Raw genomic sequence first — 20385 nt, 5'->3', positions numbered from 1 at the left:
TTTCTTTTTACTTTCATTGATACCAGTAAACAGGACAAATATAAGGGGTGAACCTCCCTAATGGAGGCACAGACAGCCATAAAACCTGACAAGGGTTCTAATCCCTCTCCATTCTGTCCAAAAAAAAAGGTTTTGCCTTATAAACACTATGGTGACCCACACACCTAAAGATAACATTTCTGTCCTGAAACATGCTCTGGATGCTAGAGAAGAGCGACCAGCCTGTATTAGGATTGCTCATGTGCACAGGACAGCAATCACTTGCAAGCAGGTTTATAGCACAGGATATGGCAACATTAATGTTCCAAATACTTTTGTCAGATTCTCTGATCTGAAATACAATCTAAAAATTAGATTGGTACGATTCTCCACTGAGCTGCTGGAAACTAGAAGAGTATATCCAGTGTAAGCTCCAAATAGATGAAATCTAAAGCTGGCTAAGTTTTTTTTTCATTCAGCTGGCTGAGCCAATTTCCCCATCCACACATTCAAGGGGGACGGGGAAATCCTCTCTATTGTGTCATTGTATTCCGACTCTCCCGTCTCTAAAAACACATCAGTGCTGCAGCCTATTCGCTGCAAGAAATAACTCAAGCTAAAAAAAATCCAGCAGGGCCATTAATGAAAAGTGAATCATTCAATAGATAAACAGGAATGGTTCAGCAAAAACAGGTTCCTGCTGAAATTAAGGGATGTCACTCCATGTATGGCCGGCTTAAAAGAGAAGTACAGGTTTGGCATTTTCCCCCGATTTATATTTACCTAGGTGGATGCCGCATCTGTCTGATGCTGCATCTGTCCCCTGGCGCCTCTGCACTGAGAACCAAGCGATCGAACACTGCCAATCGCTTGGTTCGGACAGCTCCCCGAGCAAAGAGCTGCTGTCAGTCAGCAGCTCTCTGCTCTGCCTCCTCTTCACTCATTGGAACGCTGGGCTGTGGAGGGGCGGGGAGTGGCTGGCTCAGGCTCTCAGCGGGTCCGTGGTCGTGATGACGCAGTGCCTGGAGAAAACATCTGTGACGTCAGCCCGCTCTCTGCTGAAAATGGGTCACATGAGTGCAGAACGATCTGCACTCCTGAGATCCATAGGAGATGTACAGCCAAACAAGCTTTGGCTGTACATCTCCTTTAAAGCTTACATAAGACTAAGGACTTTCTTTCCACCTTCATGTGACAGCTGTGGACCAACCAATCACCAAAAAGCAGAGCTGTCAGATGAGAGGAAGGGTAGCGTGAGTCGCATACCCTCCATAACTGAAAGTAACAGCTAATTTCTTTACTGCAGGCAGCTGGATTGAGCAGATGGGGAATAAAAGAAAGGGCTCTTTCAGACGGCCGCTCCGCTGTTCTTATCCGCTGCGGGACTTTTTTTTTTTTCACGGAGCGGATGACACTTGTGTCATCCGCTCCATGTGTCCGCATATCATCCCATCCGTTTGCGGACATAATGTAAGTCTATGGGCATTGCGGATGTCAGCGGATGACACCGCTGACATCCGATTTTCCTTCCTTTCCGTTTTTTACACGGAGGAAAAATTGGGTTCTGTTCCGTTCCAAAAAACGGAACAGAACTGAAAGGAAGAAAATCGGATGTCAGCGGATGGTATTCCGCTGACATCCGCAATGCCATTGACTTACATTATGTCCGCAAATCATCCGCAAAAAAAATAGGATGATTTGCAGACAAGCGGAGCGGCCGTGTGAAAGAGCCCAAAGGTGAGCATGTGCTGCTTGGTAGGATTGACATTAAAATTAATCTGTTGCCAGAAACATTCAACCCCATTCTTCTAAGCTCAATTGTCCTGGACCTGCCCACAGCCTGTGACTGGACAGTGAAAGGAGAGGCAGCACACAGTAATAATCTCACCTCTGTGTCACTCTCTTCTCACTATCATGCTTTTTGTCAGCGCGTGAACGGATTAGCTTCTTGTGCTGCTTCTTTCTCTCCCACCCCAGCTTTGCTGTATATGGGGACTGAAAGAGGCCAATACCAGTTCAAATTTGGGTCCTTAAACTGCTTGTATTTAAAAAAATACCTTTGGTGATGTATTAATGATTACAGAGCTGCAATAATCTGTGTCTTCTAAATCTACCTAGAGTTCAACAAGCTTTTTTTTTAAAAAAACTTCATAAGTGATCTAAAAGTATTTTAGTTTTGTTTGTTGGAGTTATTCCATAAAGAGTACGGTCAAACCCAAAGATACAAAAGACCAGTCACATAATTGTCTGCCTTTATGCACTTACCAGTTGGACAGGGCCTGCAGAGCTGCGTTCATGTAACATGTATTGCCAATGTTCTTTAGTCCAGTGAGGCCTAAACAGAATACAAGATCTATTCACTACCGTAACAAGAAGGATAAAAGTAAAATCACAGAGAACAAAAAACAAAGCAGACAACAACAACTGAATCATAAAATTTTCTAAAACAACAAATGTATTTTAACAGTACACAAAGTCAGGTCAAAAACAAATATTTTAGCTGTGACCCAACACCCAGGCAATTTCTCATATCTCTTTAGACATGGGAACATCCATCTTTTTTTGAGTCTCACTCTTTCTGTTGTATTCTTGGTAATGCAAGACAAATGAAAATATTACAGGAAGGAGTTTGAGCCCTTTGTAAAGGGGATCCCCAGAGGGAAAAACTGGAAATCTGAGCCCCCAAAACTTATACCAAGTGACTGACTCAGCCAAGATGAGAAATGAGTGGAAACAGCACAAGTCAGGAGCTGCCACCTGTGTACAGAGTGAAATGGAAGAATTATGTAACAAAATACCCGGGATGTGACTGCCAGAAGTGCCTGAAGCTCTGAATCCTTGGCAAGTAGTACAGACTGGTAGAGAATGCAGTGACTGGAGCTAAATCTTGTGACCAAAATACTAGTTGCTGACTTATTTTGTTTAAGTGCCGGTTCACACTTATGCGATGCGGGAAGGCTGCGAATTCGCAGCCTGTTCCTACATCGCAAACGCACCCCTGGCAGTTCACACTGCCATATGCGATATGCTGGGGGTGTCAATGAAATGTTAACGACACCCCCAGTTTGATCGCATATCGCAGTGCGATCTTACAGTTCGCACAGGATCGGATCGCACAAGTGTGAACCACTGTGCGATCCGATCCTGATGCGGCTGCAGTGCGAATTTAGCCATACAAAGTGTATGGCTGAACTCGCACCGCACAGCCGATCGCATGTAATGAAGGAGCAGTGCGCTCCGACATTACATGCGATCGCCGCAGCCGCACATATGTGAACCGGCACTAAAGGACAACCAGGTCTTTGGTACAATTGCCCTTGAATACCCAATAACCCCCTCAGAACAACTTGGACAAATAACTTACTACTCAATCCAGCAATCTGCGCTGTGCATCCTTGCCTGGCATCAAAGAGTCCTTTCCAGCAAAAACATCCACTTCCTAATATGCATGTGTACCACTATTCTATTCATTCCTATGGGTAAACCATATTCTACTGAACTAAGGAAGGACAGTACAGCCTTCTCATAGGAATTAATGAGGTCATGGCATGCACATGCACTGAGAGAAGGACCTGGTGGGGACAATTCTGCTGGAAAAGCTGTGCACTTGGCAAGGCTGCAGAGTGAGGATTGCTGGATGGTGGAGAAAGGTGAGCATTTGTCTAGGTTAGTCATTAAATTGATATTTTATAGTAATTCATTCAAATCAGTGCTGGTTGCGGAGTGTGGCTGATAGTGATCATTCCCCTATAATAGTGTTCTACTGGTGGTGCATCTCTAGCTGTGCTTGTCTTCATCTGCTGGGGAAGATTCACTGGCTGTAACAATATTTGCTCACTGTGACCAGTGTGGTAGTCACCATTTCTATGTAAAAGACACTGCCACCTTGCTAAGGCAGGGCAAATTGTCAATGTCTCTGGAAAAGTCTTCAACATTCCCATATAGTCACCTTATCTTGATTCCCTTGCAGCTCCTTGTTCGAGTATACCTGGCACTTCCTGGTATCGGAGGAGTATGTGGCCTGCTCTCCCGTGATGTTGCCTGGCCTAGCAGTCAATCACTAAGCCCAAATATTGTCACTTGACCAGGGGAGTGGCTTCACCATTCCTCCACATTGCTGACACAGCCGATCTCTACTTAGACTGCAGAGGAGCAGGGAACTTCAAAGTAAGTGGGGGGTAAGAAGAATATAAGGGGGTTGGAGGATGCCCTTTCCAGGACTGCTGCCCTGCACTGACAAGATGTCTCTAAGTATTACGTCTTCAATTTAAACTTACCATACACTGTTCGTTTTTTTTTTTTTGTTCAGCCAGCAGGTTCTACTATCCAATCTCCCTCATCGGAAAATTGTATTCTGACGGTAGCACCCACTGCTGTCAGAATATGCTAATCAGCGGCTGCAGCCATTGATCAATAGAACTTTTTTTAACATGTCCCTTTGTCAGAAGTTTATTAACCAAATCGACTTCTTTGAGTAGGGGAGCCCACACACTGATCGAATTCCAATTAGTGTTTGGACATCTTTAAAGGAGAAGCAAGTACAACATGTTTGGCTGTACTTCTATGGATCACAGGTGTGCAGTTCGTTTTGCACTCCTGTGATCCATTTTCAGCAGACAGTGGGCTGAAGCAGAGAATCGGAGATCTGGGAAGGGAGCGATCAGCAGTGTTTGATCGCTTGGTTCTCAGTCTTAGACAGGCGGGGGGACAGATGCAGCATTGGACTGATGCTGCATCCACCTAGGTAAGTGTGATTCTTGAGAAAAAAAAAAAATATCTACAACTTCTCTTTTAACGGTGGATATTTTACTGGGCTGCTCCTTCAGTACTGCATACCTCTCTCTTACCAGATTGTAGAATTCAGATTTGTGGCCTTTAGAAAGTGGCATGCCAACACAATGTGGCACATAATTGTGACGTGGAAGGAAAATGATAAATGGTTTTCCAAATTTTTTACAAATAAATATCTGAAAAGTGTGGCGTGTATTTGTATTCGGTCCCCCTGAGTAAATACTTAGTAGAACCACCTTTTCTTGAAATTACAGCTGCAAGTCTTTTTGGGGTTGTCTCTACCACCTTTGCACATCTAGAGAGTAAAATGTCGCCCATTCTTGATGCAAAATAGTTCAAGCTCTGTCAGATTGGATGGAGAGCGCCTGTAAACAGCAATTTTCACATCTTGCCACAGATTCTCGATTAGATTTAGGACTGAACTTTGACTTGGCCATTCTAACACATGAATATGCTTTGATCTAAACCATTCCATTGTAGCCCTGGCTGTATATTTAGGGTTGTTGTCCTGCTGGAGGGTGAACCTCCGCCCCAGTCTTAAGTCTTTTGCAGACTCTAACTGGTTTGCTTCTAAGATTGCCCTGTATTTGGCTCCATCTTCCCTGTCCCTGCTGAAGAAAAGCATTCCCACAACATGATGCTGCCACCACCATGTTTCACGGTGGGGATGGTGTGTTCAGGGTGATGTGCAATGTTAGTTTTCCACCACACATAGCGTTTTGATTTTAGGCCAAAAAATAAAAAATTTTGTTCTCTTTTGACCAGAGCACCTTCTTCCACATGGTATCTGTGTCCCCCACATGGCTTCTTGCAAACGGGACTTCTTATGGCTTTCTTTTAACAATGGCTTTCTTCTTGCCACTCCTCCATAAGGGCCAGATTTGTGGAGTGCGCAACTAATAGTTGTCCTGTGGACAGATTCTCCCACCTGAGCTGTGGATCTCTTGAGCTCCTCCAGAGTTACCATGGATGGGCCTCTTGGCTGCTTCTCTGATTATTACTCTCCGCACACAGCGCGGAGACACAGCTGTCATCCTTCTGCTCAGCGGGGGATCGGCGGATCGATCCCCGCTGAGAAAAGCGGAGTCCGTTTGACGGACACAGTGTGTGAAAGAGCCCTTAGGGGTATCGGAATAAAGGGGGCTAAATACAAATGCAAGCCACACTTTTCAGATATTTATTTGTAAAAATTTAGAAAACTATTTATCATTTTCCTTCCACTTCACAATTATGTGACACTTTGGGTTGGTCTATCACATAAAATCCCAACAAAATACGTTTACGTTTTTTAGGTTGTAACATGACAAAATGCGGTAAATTTCAAGGGGTATAAATACACACACATTATATATATATATATATATATATATATGTTATACACACACACATGAATTTAGTGTGCGATCATTAAGTGATTTTAGGTTTTATGAAAGGATTTTTTAAACAATGTCAACTTACCTCTAGTCTTTAGCTCGTCCTCCTCTTCAAGTTCTACATCCAGGTTATCATAAACCACAGCCGGTGGGGTTTTTAATGTAAGATTTGTTGTCATTTTTAATTCCTTTGTAAAAAAATAAATGTTTGTAAGTACTTTGCTTTAGGAATACAGAATAGAGAACAATTAGCATTTAGATCTGCTTTTCAACTACTCTAACTTTAATGGCTCCTAATGCTTTCTTATTTTGCAAAATGAAGCCTTTCCCTCCATTTAGCTTCAAAAGGGGAAGGCTCTACTGAGACGGGAAAGAGATATAATAAAGCTGATGAGAAGTATTCTGGTCTTTTGTGCCAAAATGTAAACCAGATATTGCTGGTTCGATGGTGCTATGCAGGGGATCAGATATGGCATGTGGGCACCTGGATGTGCCTGCTTTTTATAGTAAGGCTTTAAAAAACACTCCACAGGTATACATGATACACAAAGTAAAAGACTCACCACCCACATGTTTACCATCCTTTCATCCCTTTGCTGTTCTGTTTGACTGTTGGAAGTGAAGGGAATAAGTTCATGTCAGAGGTCAAATAACCGTGTCCCGGTATGTATCACTGGAGGTAAAAAAGTAATGGTCTCGGATAGCCTGTGTGTGGGGAAAAACGCGTCTTGGATATCCTGTGTGTGGGGAAAAACGCATCCTGCTTCTACCGGCGTGGCGAGCCGCCACGCCGGTAGAAGCAGGACACGTTTTTCCCCATTCACAGAGAGGATATCTGAGACCACGCCCGAAACGCATCAGGTCTTCCCTGGAATTCAGGCATTCACTCAGTCTCTTTGCTATATTTGACATATGTTGTTAGCCGTGACTCTTTAATCATGCTGTATCTTTGCTTCTGTATTTACATGTTGCATTCTTGATAATGCTTTTTACATGTTAATTCAATGTATCATGTGTCTGTGGAGTGTTTTTTAAAGCAGGCACATCCAGGTGCTCGCATGCCATATCTGATCCCCTGCATAGCACCATTGAACCAGCAATATATGGTTAACATTTTAGCACAAAAGACCAGAATACTTCTCATCAGCTTTATTATCTCTCTTTCCAGCCTCAGTAGAGCCTTCCCCTTTGAAGCTAAATGGAGGGAAAGGCTTTATTATGAATATGAGTTAGGGACCTTAGACTATAAGCTCCTTCAGGGCAGGGACTGATGTGAATGTACAATATATACGTAAAGTGCCGTGTAACTATTGGCGATGCGATAAAGTAAATAATAAAGTACAGCATATACTGGCGTATGGCCATATATTACTATGGGCAACTGTAAGTGGCAGGTGTGTCTTCCAGGCATTGAAATCCACTTGATTTTTACATGTGCATGACGCCTAAAGGAAATTTAAGTTCTTGATAGCTGCTGGAGAGTTAACTCCATAAATAGTTTCTTACACGTTTCAAGAGCTCCAGGGGTAATTTTTTTGCTCGTGTTTCAAGGTATCCGCTGAGACCATTATATGGGCATCCACATCCCCTGGTGGATGTGTTGGGGTGATCATGATAATTAATGGCCACTTAAATTAAATATCCCTTTAGCAGTGAGAAACATGTAAAAAAAAAAAATTAACAGTGAGCACCTGTGTAGCAGTGTCCTGGGCTTTGGTACTGGGGGATTGACAGTTCAGCTTTCGATCCAGAAATACTTCTTTGCTGCAGGTGTAACACCAGACCCGGAGTGTGGTAAGATTCACAGTGAGGCAATGCTTGGTGTCCTGCAAAAGATACAGAACAGATATAACCAAGATAATCAGTTTGAAAGCATAGATCTAATAAGGTGGAAGCTTGGCACCTTACAGTCTAAAAGTAAATTCATTTTAGGTAACATATGGAAGGGAGTTTCTCTACTTTGATGGGTGGGAGTGTGGTATAAAAAAAAAAGCTAAGAAACTCTCTTGCTTCCTCAATCTCTGGACACGATGGGGACGTAAGGTTTTTCTGTGTAATGCCTCTCTATTGTTCTCTGTACCTTTTACTACTGATCGACCGATATCGGATTTTCATTGCCGATACCAATATTTTGGCCATTGAATATCAGTATCGCCCGATATTTTGGTACATTTAAAAAAAAAAAAAAATATATATATATATATATATATATATATATATATATATATATATATATATATATATATATATATATATATATATATATATATATATATATATTTTTTATAACACTTGACAGGTACTGTTGTGGAGGGATCTGGGGGTCCCCAAACCCCTCCTCCGCACTTAAAAGCATTCAAAACAGCCAAGGTTGGCTGCTTTGAATGCTGCAACTTTTTTGAATCTGGCACCGAATACCTGGAAGTGATGTCATGACATCACTTCCGTGTTATTACATGGAGACCCGATCAGAGCCGAATGTGGCTTTGATCGGGTCTTTGGCGATGTCTGCTGAGGACAGCGGCCGTGAGGGCTGGTTGCCCGAAACCAGGCACTCAGGTCTGATCGGAACTCCACCTGAATTCCGCCCCTCCAGCCTTCTACACTCCAGCTCCTCCCATGCTCTATCCGCTCCGTGTAATCTATTGTATGTTTATGAAAGACTACAGTACTTTGAGTGCCTGAGGAAACTGGTCCGGGTTTCCCAGTGGGACAGGAGACCCGGACAAGCCACGGAAGGCGGCGGGAGGGGAGGGGATTCGTCCCCTCCCGTTCCTTGTAATGACAGCTCAGCGGCTTCTCAGCTATGGATGCCAGTACCGGGGTGATGTCTCTAGCTGCAGGCATCACTCCGGCAAAAGCACTTTCCCGAAATATCGGTAACCTCCGGGGCCAATTGCGATATATCGGGGAAAGTGCATATCGGCCCCCGATATAACGGCTTTGCCAATAATCGGTCGATACCTACCTTTTACTGTAACTTTATCTGTCCAGTGGCAACACCGTATTTGTAACATCACCGTTTTCCAAATTTTATCATCTTCGTTATATTAGATTATTGATAAATCAAAAGTTTATTTTCTGTCAAATTAAATACGATCTTTATTTTTTTTAGCAGAGTTCTCATTTGTTATTCGTTTTATTGGTAATAGCCGCAACAGCATTGGCTAGATTCTTATATAGACAAAAGGTTGTCACTTATATTTATCCTTAAGCGAATAAGTGAGGTGGTAGAAATCGCCAAAGCACACCTCAATGGTTTAGCGATTAGCGCTCCTATGCTCCAATGCTGAAACTTGGAGAATGCCTAATTGCCACATCTGCATGTATGTTTCCCTAATATGCATGCTCATGTGCATACAAGTGTAGGTGATTTAGCCAAGGTATTACTATGTGGCAAAATAATAATCGCACACCAGTGGGTGTTAGCATCGTTGGGACTAGAACTCATGAACTAGCAGTCTTTGTCCATGAGCATAGACCACTACACCAATGTGCTGTGTACAATTAGACATGCCTAAAAGTTTAGGATGAATAAAGAATAAATATTCATAATTAGAGAACTCTATAGTCTCCTAATAGGAAATCTAAAAGTTAAAACGCATAACAGTTACATAACTATGCATAAAAATAAATGTAACCTTACAGAATAGCTGACATTGCTCTGTAATCATCATTCAGAAAAGCATTTGTAAGCAAAAGAAGAAAACAGACTATACACAAAACTTTTATTCAATACTTTTATTCAAAACACATAGCCGAACAGGAGGTAGAACACATCCCATATAACAATGGTTTATTGGCATACATACACCGGAATAATCATAGCTTAATAGGAATTGCCAGCTAGAAAAACGCAACCGCGATTCACACTACGCAGATACGGAATTCACTACTGTATCTGCCCGTAGTTCTATGTCCGCACGTTCGCCTAGTTGAGGTCTTAATTACTCTAAGTGGGAGTAATTAAATGGAAACCATTCTTCTACTCCATCTTAGTGAATAAGGCTCTATGTTACGTCCTAATAGTCATCAAAAAAGATCCAAAGATGAGGAGAGTGGATAATAGTTTTACATAACGCAGCAACATCCACACACGTAGGACACCCAATGTTAAAGGGGATTTGTTCTTCCAAAGAAAATACACTTTTGCAAACTTGTACTCACTAGCATTGTTTCTCGTCGTCCTCCATTACTCGGCTAATGTGATGCCAGGACTGATGGAGAGAGGCAAGGGAGGGTCAAACAAAGATGCTGTGCATGTGACTCATATCCTTCATATCAACTGATGATGGCATTGGTCGTTAGGACGCCGGCAGCTAGAAGGTTGTAATAGCGTACAACGAAAACCTGTGGCTTTGTGTAACTAAAAGGCAGGCTTCATCCACACGCCGGCTTGTATACAATTTGTTGGCAATTTTTAAGCATTTTGCCAAGGCACCCCTGAAGAAACCTCAAGGCACCCCTGGGTGCCTGGTCACCTTGGTTGAAAAAGGCTGCTCTAGATGGACAATATTCTGAGAAAAGTATCAAAAAAGGAAAGGGGTCTTGTAAAACATCCCATTCGATCTTGATTTCAACTGGGCTCGACTACTTTTGCGCACCCATGCGCTTCATTGGGAGCTAATTATATCTAATGAATAGAGATGCAAAAAAAAAAAAAATAAAAAACATAAGTGATATGCTAATAATCACGAAAAACATACAAAAATATCAATATATATACAGTAGTATTCAACATCAAACATGCGCACGTGTAGCAGAATGACATTTACTTACAGAGGTTGTGATAAGAAACACTTGGTACCAATAAAAGCATGAGGAATATTGCATGGAGCCACATTATTCTGCATTTGTTCGGCTGCCCTGCTTTATTGGCACTAAGTATTTATCACAATCTCAGTAAGTAAAATGTCATTCTGCTACACGTGCTGAATACTACTATATAATATATATATATATATATATATATATATATATATATATATATATATATATATATATATATATATTTTTTTTTTTTTTTTGTATGTGTCGTGATTATTAGAATATCACTTACGTTTTCTTTTTTTTGCATCTCTATTCATTAGATATGATTAGCTCCCAAAAGGCATGGGTGAGCGAGATCAAATCAATTTAGAAAGGGATGGACATACCCTGAGTTGGTTTACTGACCCCTTATCTTTTTTGATACTCTTATCAGGATATTATCCATCTGGGTTACTCACTGTATTACCATATACGGTTACCCACCAGTCTCAGGGATGTCTAGCCTAATTACATTTGTTGAGGATTAACTGGACCATTAGGCCCCTTTGACACTTGTGCGACTTAAAGCAATGCCTGTGTAATCTTGAGGTCTATGGACGTCAAGGCGCATCAAAGTCAGACCAAAGAAGCGCAGAGACTACTTTGAAGTCGCTGTGACTTGAAGCCGCACAGATATGAACTGTACTCATTGGAAATCACGGGGTACGGCTTTGCAGTCCCAAGTTGCAGGACAAGTCGCACAAGCATGAAAGGGGTGTTAGTTGGCCAGTGGAACTCTTTTAGCTCATATTTCTTTGCTCTAATAAAATTTATGCTTAAACTTTAATTATGCCTAAAAAGTCCATTCTATCTTTATCTTTGGATCTTCTTTAATACTGCTTAAAGACTGCAACATAAAATATACTGTATGTACTAAAGTATAGATGGAGAAATAACAGATGGTCACTGGTGAACTCTCCTTTTGAAAATGGTTGCCTGGCTGTTACGTTGATCCAAAACCTTCAATAATTTACGTTACTAGCCTGAAAAAAACATGCAGATCATCAGTAGTGAATTTTATTCTAGTTTCACTAGCTGCATGCTTGTTACAGGCAAGTGACTCAAAAATATTGAGTACAAAGATAACCCTGCAACAAACATTTCCCATAGATGACCAGCAATGGCGTCCCTTGTTTGTCTCCATACAGGACTATTATTTGGGTGTCAATCCCAAGAGAAGCGGCACAACAACAATACGTTTGTTTCTTAGCTCTTGTGTCAGGCGGGGACGGGTTCTCTTCCTTCCAATAAGCAATCATACACAGATAATCCCCCGAGAGCTGACTGATTGCATCAGCAAATACACACAGTGCTGGAAAATTACAGCAGGTTTCGCCAGACACAGGAAGCTGGCTCATCGCCCAATCAGTGTTTCTGAAATACTTTTCAGGAAAGTTTATCTATCCTAAACCACCAGTCCCACATTCACATTTCAGTGGAAACAAAGAGAAGATTACAAATCTGGTTCCGGATACTTAAAGTGGAACTATGGGTAAAATCAAAGACAACATACATGATGTAGTCCAGGAGTCGACAACCCTTCTATCCTGGGCAGGTGATGGGTAGATCGCATTCCTTCCTTGCCAACCCCGAAACCTGGACAGGAGTAGGGGCGACATTTACTGGAACCAATCCCCAGTATTTTTTCCCCTGCAGCAGCAGAAAGCCCACATATCTTCCTCCCCCTTCCACCGGCATTCAGCTGCTGCAGGAAAAAAATAAAAAGAATAGGCTCTTGTAAATGCCACCCCTCTTGTCCAGGTAACCCCATCCTTCTGCTGCCCGGGTCTTACTGTGTGCTCCTTTTGTCCCCCCCCCCCCCCCTCTTTCCCTATAGTGCTGACGGCTTTTGCCCCTCCCCCGTCAGCTGCTGCAGGGATCTTTTCAAAATGGAAAGCAGGTGAAGGGGCCAGTAAATATGTAATATACCCACCCCCTTCCTTTTCTGAATGAACATAGTGAGTGATCAGTACTGATCATTCACTGTGTTCATTCATAACTGAAGCATTGTAATCGAACAGGGAGACTATGCAGAGTTCATGCATTCTGTGCACCTGAGGCTGTAGATATGAAGATTGAGGTCTGTGTCCTTCGACTGGTGCGGTGTGGGTTATTGAAACTGGGGATTTAACTTTAAGCCAAAACCACAGCTGTTGAAAACTTTTGGCTGTTAAATCATGTTACAGCAAGTGTGCTCAATCTGCTTTCTCATACAGCACCTTGGGATCTCAGAAACCTGGGGGAGCTCTGTAAATAGAAACCAGCTCTTGTGGATTTGAGCCCAAGTCCATCCGCACCATCACAATGATGGGTTAGAAGTGAGATTTGGGAGGCGGACCACAGCCCTTGTCCATATGAGCTGGTCTTATTTGTATAATAGGCTTCTCTGGTTTTCAGGCTCCCAGGGAAATCTAGAAGGAAGGGGAAAACAGGGAGTATACATCTCTTCTTCCTGCCTGAAGTTTTTTTTTTTTTTTTTGCACTTGCATCATAATTGGATAGTGACTGCCATTCAATGGTCCCATAAAAAGCCATGTTGTGCAAAGGCTGCTCCCAACAAGCACTGCAAGGCATGCCTTGCAAGGGATACACCGTCTACCTGTCCATAGCTTATGGTTTTTAGTCAATAGCAGCAGTGTTTGACAACAGACACTGGGCTTCTGAGAACACCATCTGTTGATTCGTGTAAATGTGCAAACCAAAAATTCTCAACTCTCATTGCAGGTTTCCTGCTGAAACTGAGACTGAGATGGAAGAGGAAGCTGCACAGTACAGTTTTATGTGTAACAAAGGTCCAATCCATACTCACAGTACAAAGTACAAAGCTTAGCGTTTCACTTTAGCACAGCTGCATTGCATCCATTACATCAGTGCTGGTCAACTTATAAAGGTAGGGAGGGCTTTAAATGCAGCCCTGGTGTCTTCAAAAGGGGCACATATAAAAAGATATTGTATAGAGATGCATGGAAATTTTGGTGGCTGCAGCATATTGGCCGAAAATGGTGTTATCTGCATTTTGCAGACAAGAGAAAAAGAGGATACTGGCGCCAAAAATGCACGTGATTTTGCCCTAATTTTACTGTGCTTAGGGGCCAATTCACACCATGGAAATGCACTTCAGATGCATTGTGGATGATTTTCAAAATCCGCGTTCTTGATGCGTTCCAGTGAATCCCCCCCCCCCCCCCCCCACAATTTTCTTTACATTAAATAAGGATTTTGCTGCATTTTTAATGTGTTTTACTGTGTTCCAGTACAGTTAAGTGCAGAAAAAATTTAATTTCTCTGATGTTCATTGGCGGACATAGCTCCTGTTCCTTCTTAACCCACTGGGTTATACTGCCCCCTACAGGAGTAGGACACTAGGCAGGAAAAAAGCTCGACTACACCTATGGGCAGTCCCAGGGGTATACACCCACTCTCAGCTATAGGCATAATAATGTTACAAGCCGTGTCAGAAGAAAGCCAACTCCACAGAGGGGTGGGTGTTGTGTCCGTCAATGAACATCAGAGAAATGGAATTTATGGCAAGTCAAAAATTCTATTTTCTCTTTCGTTCATTGATGGACACAGCTCCTGATTCTTCTTAACCATTGGGACGTCCCAAAGCAGTGTTAAACATGAGGGGGTGGGAAAAAGCAGAAAAAAATTCCCAAGGCTAACCATAGCTAATCAGGTAACAGAGCTCTACCATAAACAACTGGAGCTCACCTGAAAAGAAATACACCCTCAAAGAAGACCAGGCCCTCTAAACAGCAGCCTGCAAAACCTTGCAGCCAAAAGAAGCATCCACAGATGCCAACACATCCACTTTGTAAAAAATGTGTAAAAGTGTGCACCGATGACCAGGTGGCCACCCTGCAAACCTGCGTCACTGACGCACGATGACAGAAAGCCCAGGAGGTACTAGGCGCCCTAATAGAGTGCACCTTAACAAGGAAAGGAGGAACCTGACCCTTGATGGAATAGGCCTGAACCACTATCTGTCTGATTCACCTGGAAATGGTCACAGAGGAAGGAGACAACCCTTTGTGAGGTCTGTCTATGAGCACAACAGAGTGACTTCCCAAAAGACTCCGTAGTTGCCAGGTACACCCTAATTGCCTGGACCACATTCAAGGCATGCAAGGCAATTTCCTTCAGATGTTTAGGTCAGAGACCACCTTAGAAAGGAATGACGGACAGGGGCGAAGCACCACCCTATCCTTGTAAATCACCATAAGGTAAACGACAGGATAACGCCACTAGTTCTGACACCCTGCGTGCAGAGGTGAAAGCCACCAAAAAAATCCACCTTCTGGAACAGTGAAAGCAGGAAAAGCTCACAAATAATTTCAAAGGGAGGCTTCTGTAGAGCTGAAAGCACCAAAAAAGGTCCCAGGGCGGCAACGGTGCCCGCAATGAAGGAATCAAATGTTGGACACCCTGAAGAAAGGCACGCACCAGGGAGTGTGTGGCCAAAGGTCGTTGGAAAAAACCGCCAAAGTCGATACGTGGCCCTTGATGGTACTCAAGGCCAATTGCTGTTCAACCCCCCGTTGAAGGAAGGTTAAGATCTGATCCACCGAGAAGGAGCAAGGACGAACCCGAGAGACTCACACCACGCAATGTACGTCTTCCAAGTACAACAGTAGATCTTCCTAGAAGTAGATTTCCTAGCTTTCAACAGCGTAAGAATCAGCTACTCAGACAAACCTCTATACTTCGGCACCTGCCATTCAACAGCCAAGCTGTCAAAGCCAGACTGTAAAGCAAGATGGAAGATTGGTCCTTTGGACAGCAGATCCTCCCTTAGAAAAAGTCCCCCAAGGCGCATCGGCGACCAGCCGTACCAGATCAGTGAGGCCAGTCTGGGGCCACTAGAATGACCGGAATACATTCTGCCTCGATCATGCACAGGAGTCGTGGCAGGAGTTAGAGAGGACTGGAACGAATCGGCAGCCCACCATAGAATGCCGGCTATTTACCGAGCCGCCCCGATACTTCTTGTGCCCCCCCCTGGTTTTGACATAGACCATGGTCGTGGCCTTGTCCGAATGAATTTGTACCGGACACCCCTGAAGACGAATTGTCCAATGAGCCAGACAAGTTTGATTGTTCGGAGTTCCAGTACATTAATTGGCAGTCTGGACACTCCAGACCCCCTGAACACATCCGTGCTGGGGACGCCTCCCCACCCGGACAGATTGGCATCCGTGGCGACAACCGTCCAGCACAGGGGGAGAAGAATTTTCCCTGTCAAAGCGCTGGAGAACAAAGCCTAAAAACCATGGATCCTTGTCCCATTTCAACATAATCTTTTGCAGTGATCTTGTGTGGAACTGTGCAAACAGAACTCCTCAAAGGTGGACACCATCAGGCCCAGCACCCGCATGCAAGCCCAGAGGGATGACAAATTGCTGAACAACAGAAACTGAGTTGTCTCCTGCAATGTCTGCAGTTCTTCCAGAGGAAGAAACATTCTGGCTGAGGCCGAGTTCAGAGTCAGACCCAGATATTCCAGTTTTTGAGAACAGAACCAAAGCAGACTTCTCAGAGTAACTGTATCCAGCCCATTGGGGTACTTGAGTACCTATCTGCAGCCCAATAAGAGTACCCGAGCACCTGTCTCCAGCCCATCAGAGTATCCGAATACCTCTCTGCAGCCCATCACAGTACCCGAGTACCTGTGTCCAGCCCAGAGTACCTGAGTACCTATCTGCAGCCCATGAGATTACCTGAGTACCTGTCTCTAGCCCATCAGAATCCCCAAGTACCTCTCTGCAGCCCATCAGAGTACCCGAGTATCTTTCTGAAGCTGATCAGTGTACCCAAGTACCTGTCTGCAGCCCATCAGAGAACCTGAATACTTGTCTGCAGCTCATCAGAGTACCGGAGTACCAAACTGCAGCCCATGCCTCAGATTATGTGTTGGGGTGTTTGCTTTCCAAAATGGGGTCATTTTGTGGGCATTTCCATTGTCCTGGTGCTCCAGGGCCTTCAAAAACGTGATAGGTTGTAAGGAAATTAGAAGTGTAATTTATGCTCCTAGAATGCCTGAAGGTGCTACTTGGATGTTTGGCCTTTATATGTATCCAGGCTGTGCAAAAGTCTCACACACGTGGTATCGCCATACTCAGGAGTAGCAGCAGAATGTATTTTGGGGTGTAATTTTTGCTACGTACATGCTATGTGTTAGAAATATCTTCTACATTGACAACTTTGTGTAAAAAAAAAAAAAAAAAAATGTTTTCATTTTCTTTCCACATTTTCCAAAAACTTGTGAAAAAAAAATGACATGTTCAAAAGACCTCATAGAATATACGTTCGGGTGTTTTCTTTCCAAAATGGGGTCATTTTGTGGGTAATTCGATTGTGCTCCAGGACCTTCAAAAGTGTGATAGGTCGTTAGGAAATTATATGTGTAATTTATGCTCCTAGAACACCTGACAGTGCACCTTGCATGTTGGGCCTCTGTATGTGGCCAGGCTGTGTAAAAGTCTCATAGTGTGGTATCGCCATAATCAGGAGGAGTAGCAGATGGGTTGAGTTTGGGGTGTAATTGCAAGTAAAAAAAACTTATGACTATTTTGTGTAAAAAAAAAAAAAAAAAAAAAAATTATTTAATTTTCCCAAGAATAGTTGAAAAAAATTACAACTTCAAAAAACCCACCATGCCTCTTACTAAATACCGTGCAATGTTTACTTTCCAAAAAGGAGTAATTTGGGGGGTATTTGTACTGTCTTGACATTTCAGGGCCTCAAGAAATACAATAGGCCGTCAGTACATCAGGTGTGATACATTTTCAATGATTGGCACCATAGCTTGTGGACTCTATAACTTTCACAGACTAAATGATATCCACAAAACTGAGTTATTTTTTTACCAAAGATATGTAGCAGTATAAATTTTGGCCCAAATTTATTAAAACAAAAAAAAAATACTTATTTGCAAAATGTTATAATAGAAACTAAAACAAAATGGTTCTTTTTTTCAAAATTTTTGCTCTTTTTTCACTTATATTGCAAAAAATAAAAAACCCAGTGTTGATTAAATACCACCAAAAGAAAGCTCTATTTGTGTGAAAAAATGATAAAAAAAAAATTTGATTGGGTACAGCGTTGCATGGCTGAGTAATTATCATTCAAAGTGTGAGAGCGCTGAAAGCTGAAAATTGGTCTGGGCAGGAAGGGGGTGAAAGTGCCCTGTATTGAAGTGGTTAAAAATGTAACACGAGTGCGTAATTGATGCGTTCTTGCTGCATTTTCAATGCATTTCAACAGGGAGGTGCGTTTTTAGTGCCGTTGTTTTAACTGAGCAAGCAAGCAGGGTTTTTAACACCACAACGGAAGCGCAACGGACCAGTGTGAAGACACACATAGAATTTAAAGGGATGCATTATTCTTGAGCTTTTCTTATGCGAAAGGTGCCAATGATGGCCGACAATAAATTCATATTCATTTAAATTCATGATATTTATTGAAAAGTCAAATACAATTGTACTGCATATACACAAAAAACCAAGGAGACCTGAAACTAAGATTACTGTTATTAAAGGCCCCTTTACAAATCTATGCTTCAAGTACGGACTGCTGAGGCTCAAGGGACACAATTTAAATACCAAAGGGTAGCCGGTTGGGCAACAGGGCATTAGATGCCTGCAAACACTTTAGGGCCAATCGATATGCGTTTAATACCAGTAACTAAACAACTATTTTTTATTTTGGAAATATTTATGTAGTAGATCTCTTGTAGTTATGAAGTCATCTCTTGTCTGCATCACTTCACACTTGCTATTTCTGAAGTTTGCACAAACTGGTTTTGGCTCTTCAGTGACCTTGGCCTTCAGAAGCTTCCCGATAAAATGCCTAAACAATTTGGTTCCCTAACAACGATGTTTCTGTACTTTAGACTGGCTGTGAATGTATTTGAGCATGTGAATTGCAGCAGACATGCTACAAATCTGTACAGAGATCAGAAATTTGTCTGGCCACAGTCATCCAATGCAGACCATGTTATAGCAGGTCACCCTAGAGAGAGCAGGGGCCTGGGCATAGGTTGGCTGCCTCACCTGGCAGGTATCTCTGAGCAGTATGAAAGCTCCCACAGCAGCACACTACCTTATTACTACAAGATTTGTTGCTATACAACCGTAACTATACATCAGTAAAAAGTGTACGGTAATATCTGAATTCCTCAATATAATATACTGCATTATAGGAGCCTACACATGTTTGCATACAAATGGGTGTGCAGAGCAATTGGGGTACTTCCAAATATTTTTGGTGTTTTTATTTATTTCATTTACATTTTTTAACACTTTTAACATTTGTTTTCACCAGTAAATCTGCAGTACATTTTTAGTGGTCTGTGGAAGAGGCCTGTAATGCACACAGTGCTCTGGACAGTCGTGAGGCCTGAAAAGGCTGCACAGTGCTCTGGACAGTGGTCCGAGGTGGTCTGTAATGCACACAGTGCTCTTATCGGTGGTCTAAGGAGGCCTGTAATGCACACAGTGCTCTGTCTGGTGCTCTAAGGAGGCCTGTAATGCACACTACTCTGGATGGTGGTCTGAGGAGGCCTGTAATGCACACAGTGCTCTGGATGATGGTCTGAGGAGACCTGTAATGTACACAGTGCTCGGTCTGGTGCTCTAAGGAGGCCTGTAATGCACACTACTCTGGCTGGTGGTCTGAGGAGGCCTGTAATGCACACAGTGCTCTGGATGGTGGTCTGAGGAGGCCTGTAATGCACACAGTGCTCTGGATAGTGGTCTGAGGAGGCCTGTAATGCACACAGTGCTCTGGATAGTGGTCTGAGGAGGCCTGTAATGCACACAGTGCTCTCATCGGTGGTCTAAGGAGGCCTGTAATGCACGCAGTGCTCTGGATGGTGGTCTGAGGGGGCCTGTAATGCACACAGTGCTCTGGATGGTGGTCTGAGGAGGCCCCTAATGCACACAGTGCTCTGGATGGTGGTCTGAGGAGACCTGTAATGCACACAGTGTTCTGGATGGTGGTCTGATGAGGCCTGTAATGTACACAGTGCTCTGGATGGTGGTCTGAGGAGGCCTGTAATGTACACAGTGCTCTGGATGGTGGTCTGAGGAGGCCTGTAATGCACACAGTGCTTTGGATGGTGGTCTGAGGAGGCCTGTAATGCACACAGTGCTCTGGATGGTGGTCTGAGGAGGCCTGTAATGCACACACAGTGCTCTGGAAAGTCAGGAGCCTTGTAAATGCTGCACAGTTCTCTAGACAGTCGTGTGTAATGCTGCACAGTGCTAAGCATTTTGACGCCACATCCCTAAGCACGCTATGGTCGCTACCTTACTTGCTGGGAGGGGAAACACTCATGGGTTTTACAGGTGGAGCTCTGAGAAAACCAGAAGTTCACGCGGGTAAACGTCCCCTCCTTACATTTTCGTTTTGTTTTTGTTCGTTGATGAAAATG

The 20385-nt window shown here is 43.1% G+C and overlaps 1 protein-coding gene across 1 annotated transcript in view; it reads right to left on the bottom strand.

Moving 5' to 3' along the window:
• The window catches only part of USP33 (ubiquitin specific peptidase 33), a 138641-nt gene that overhangs the window by 65768 nt on the left and 52488 nt on the right, over positions 1-20385 (bottom strand). Inside the window, exons 5-7 of the mRNA XM_082265321.1 lie at positions 7835-7969; positions 6229-6331; positions 2245-2314 (exon numbers count right to left, since the gene is read on the bottom strand). Of these exons, the coding sequence (XP_082121447.1) occupies positions 2245-2314; positions 6229-6331; positions 7835-7969 (308 nt within the window). The remainder of the gene's footprint in view (positions 1-2244; positions 2315-6228; positions 6332-7834; positions 7970-20385) is intronic.

The sequence above is a fragment of the Pelophylax lessonae genome (assembly GCF_965119305.1).
Source record: "Pelophylax lessonae genome assembly, chromosome: 8".
NCBI classification, from domain to species: domain Eukaryota; kingdom Metazoa; phylum Chordata; class Amphibia; order Anura; family Ranidae; genus Pelophylax; species Pelophylax lessonae.
This window is presented reverse-complemented; position numbering and strand designations above follow the sequence as displayed.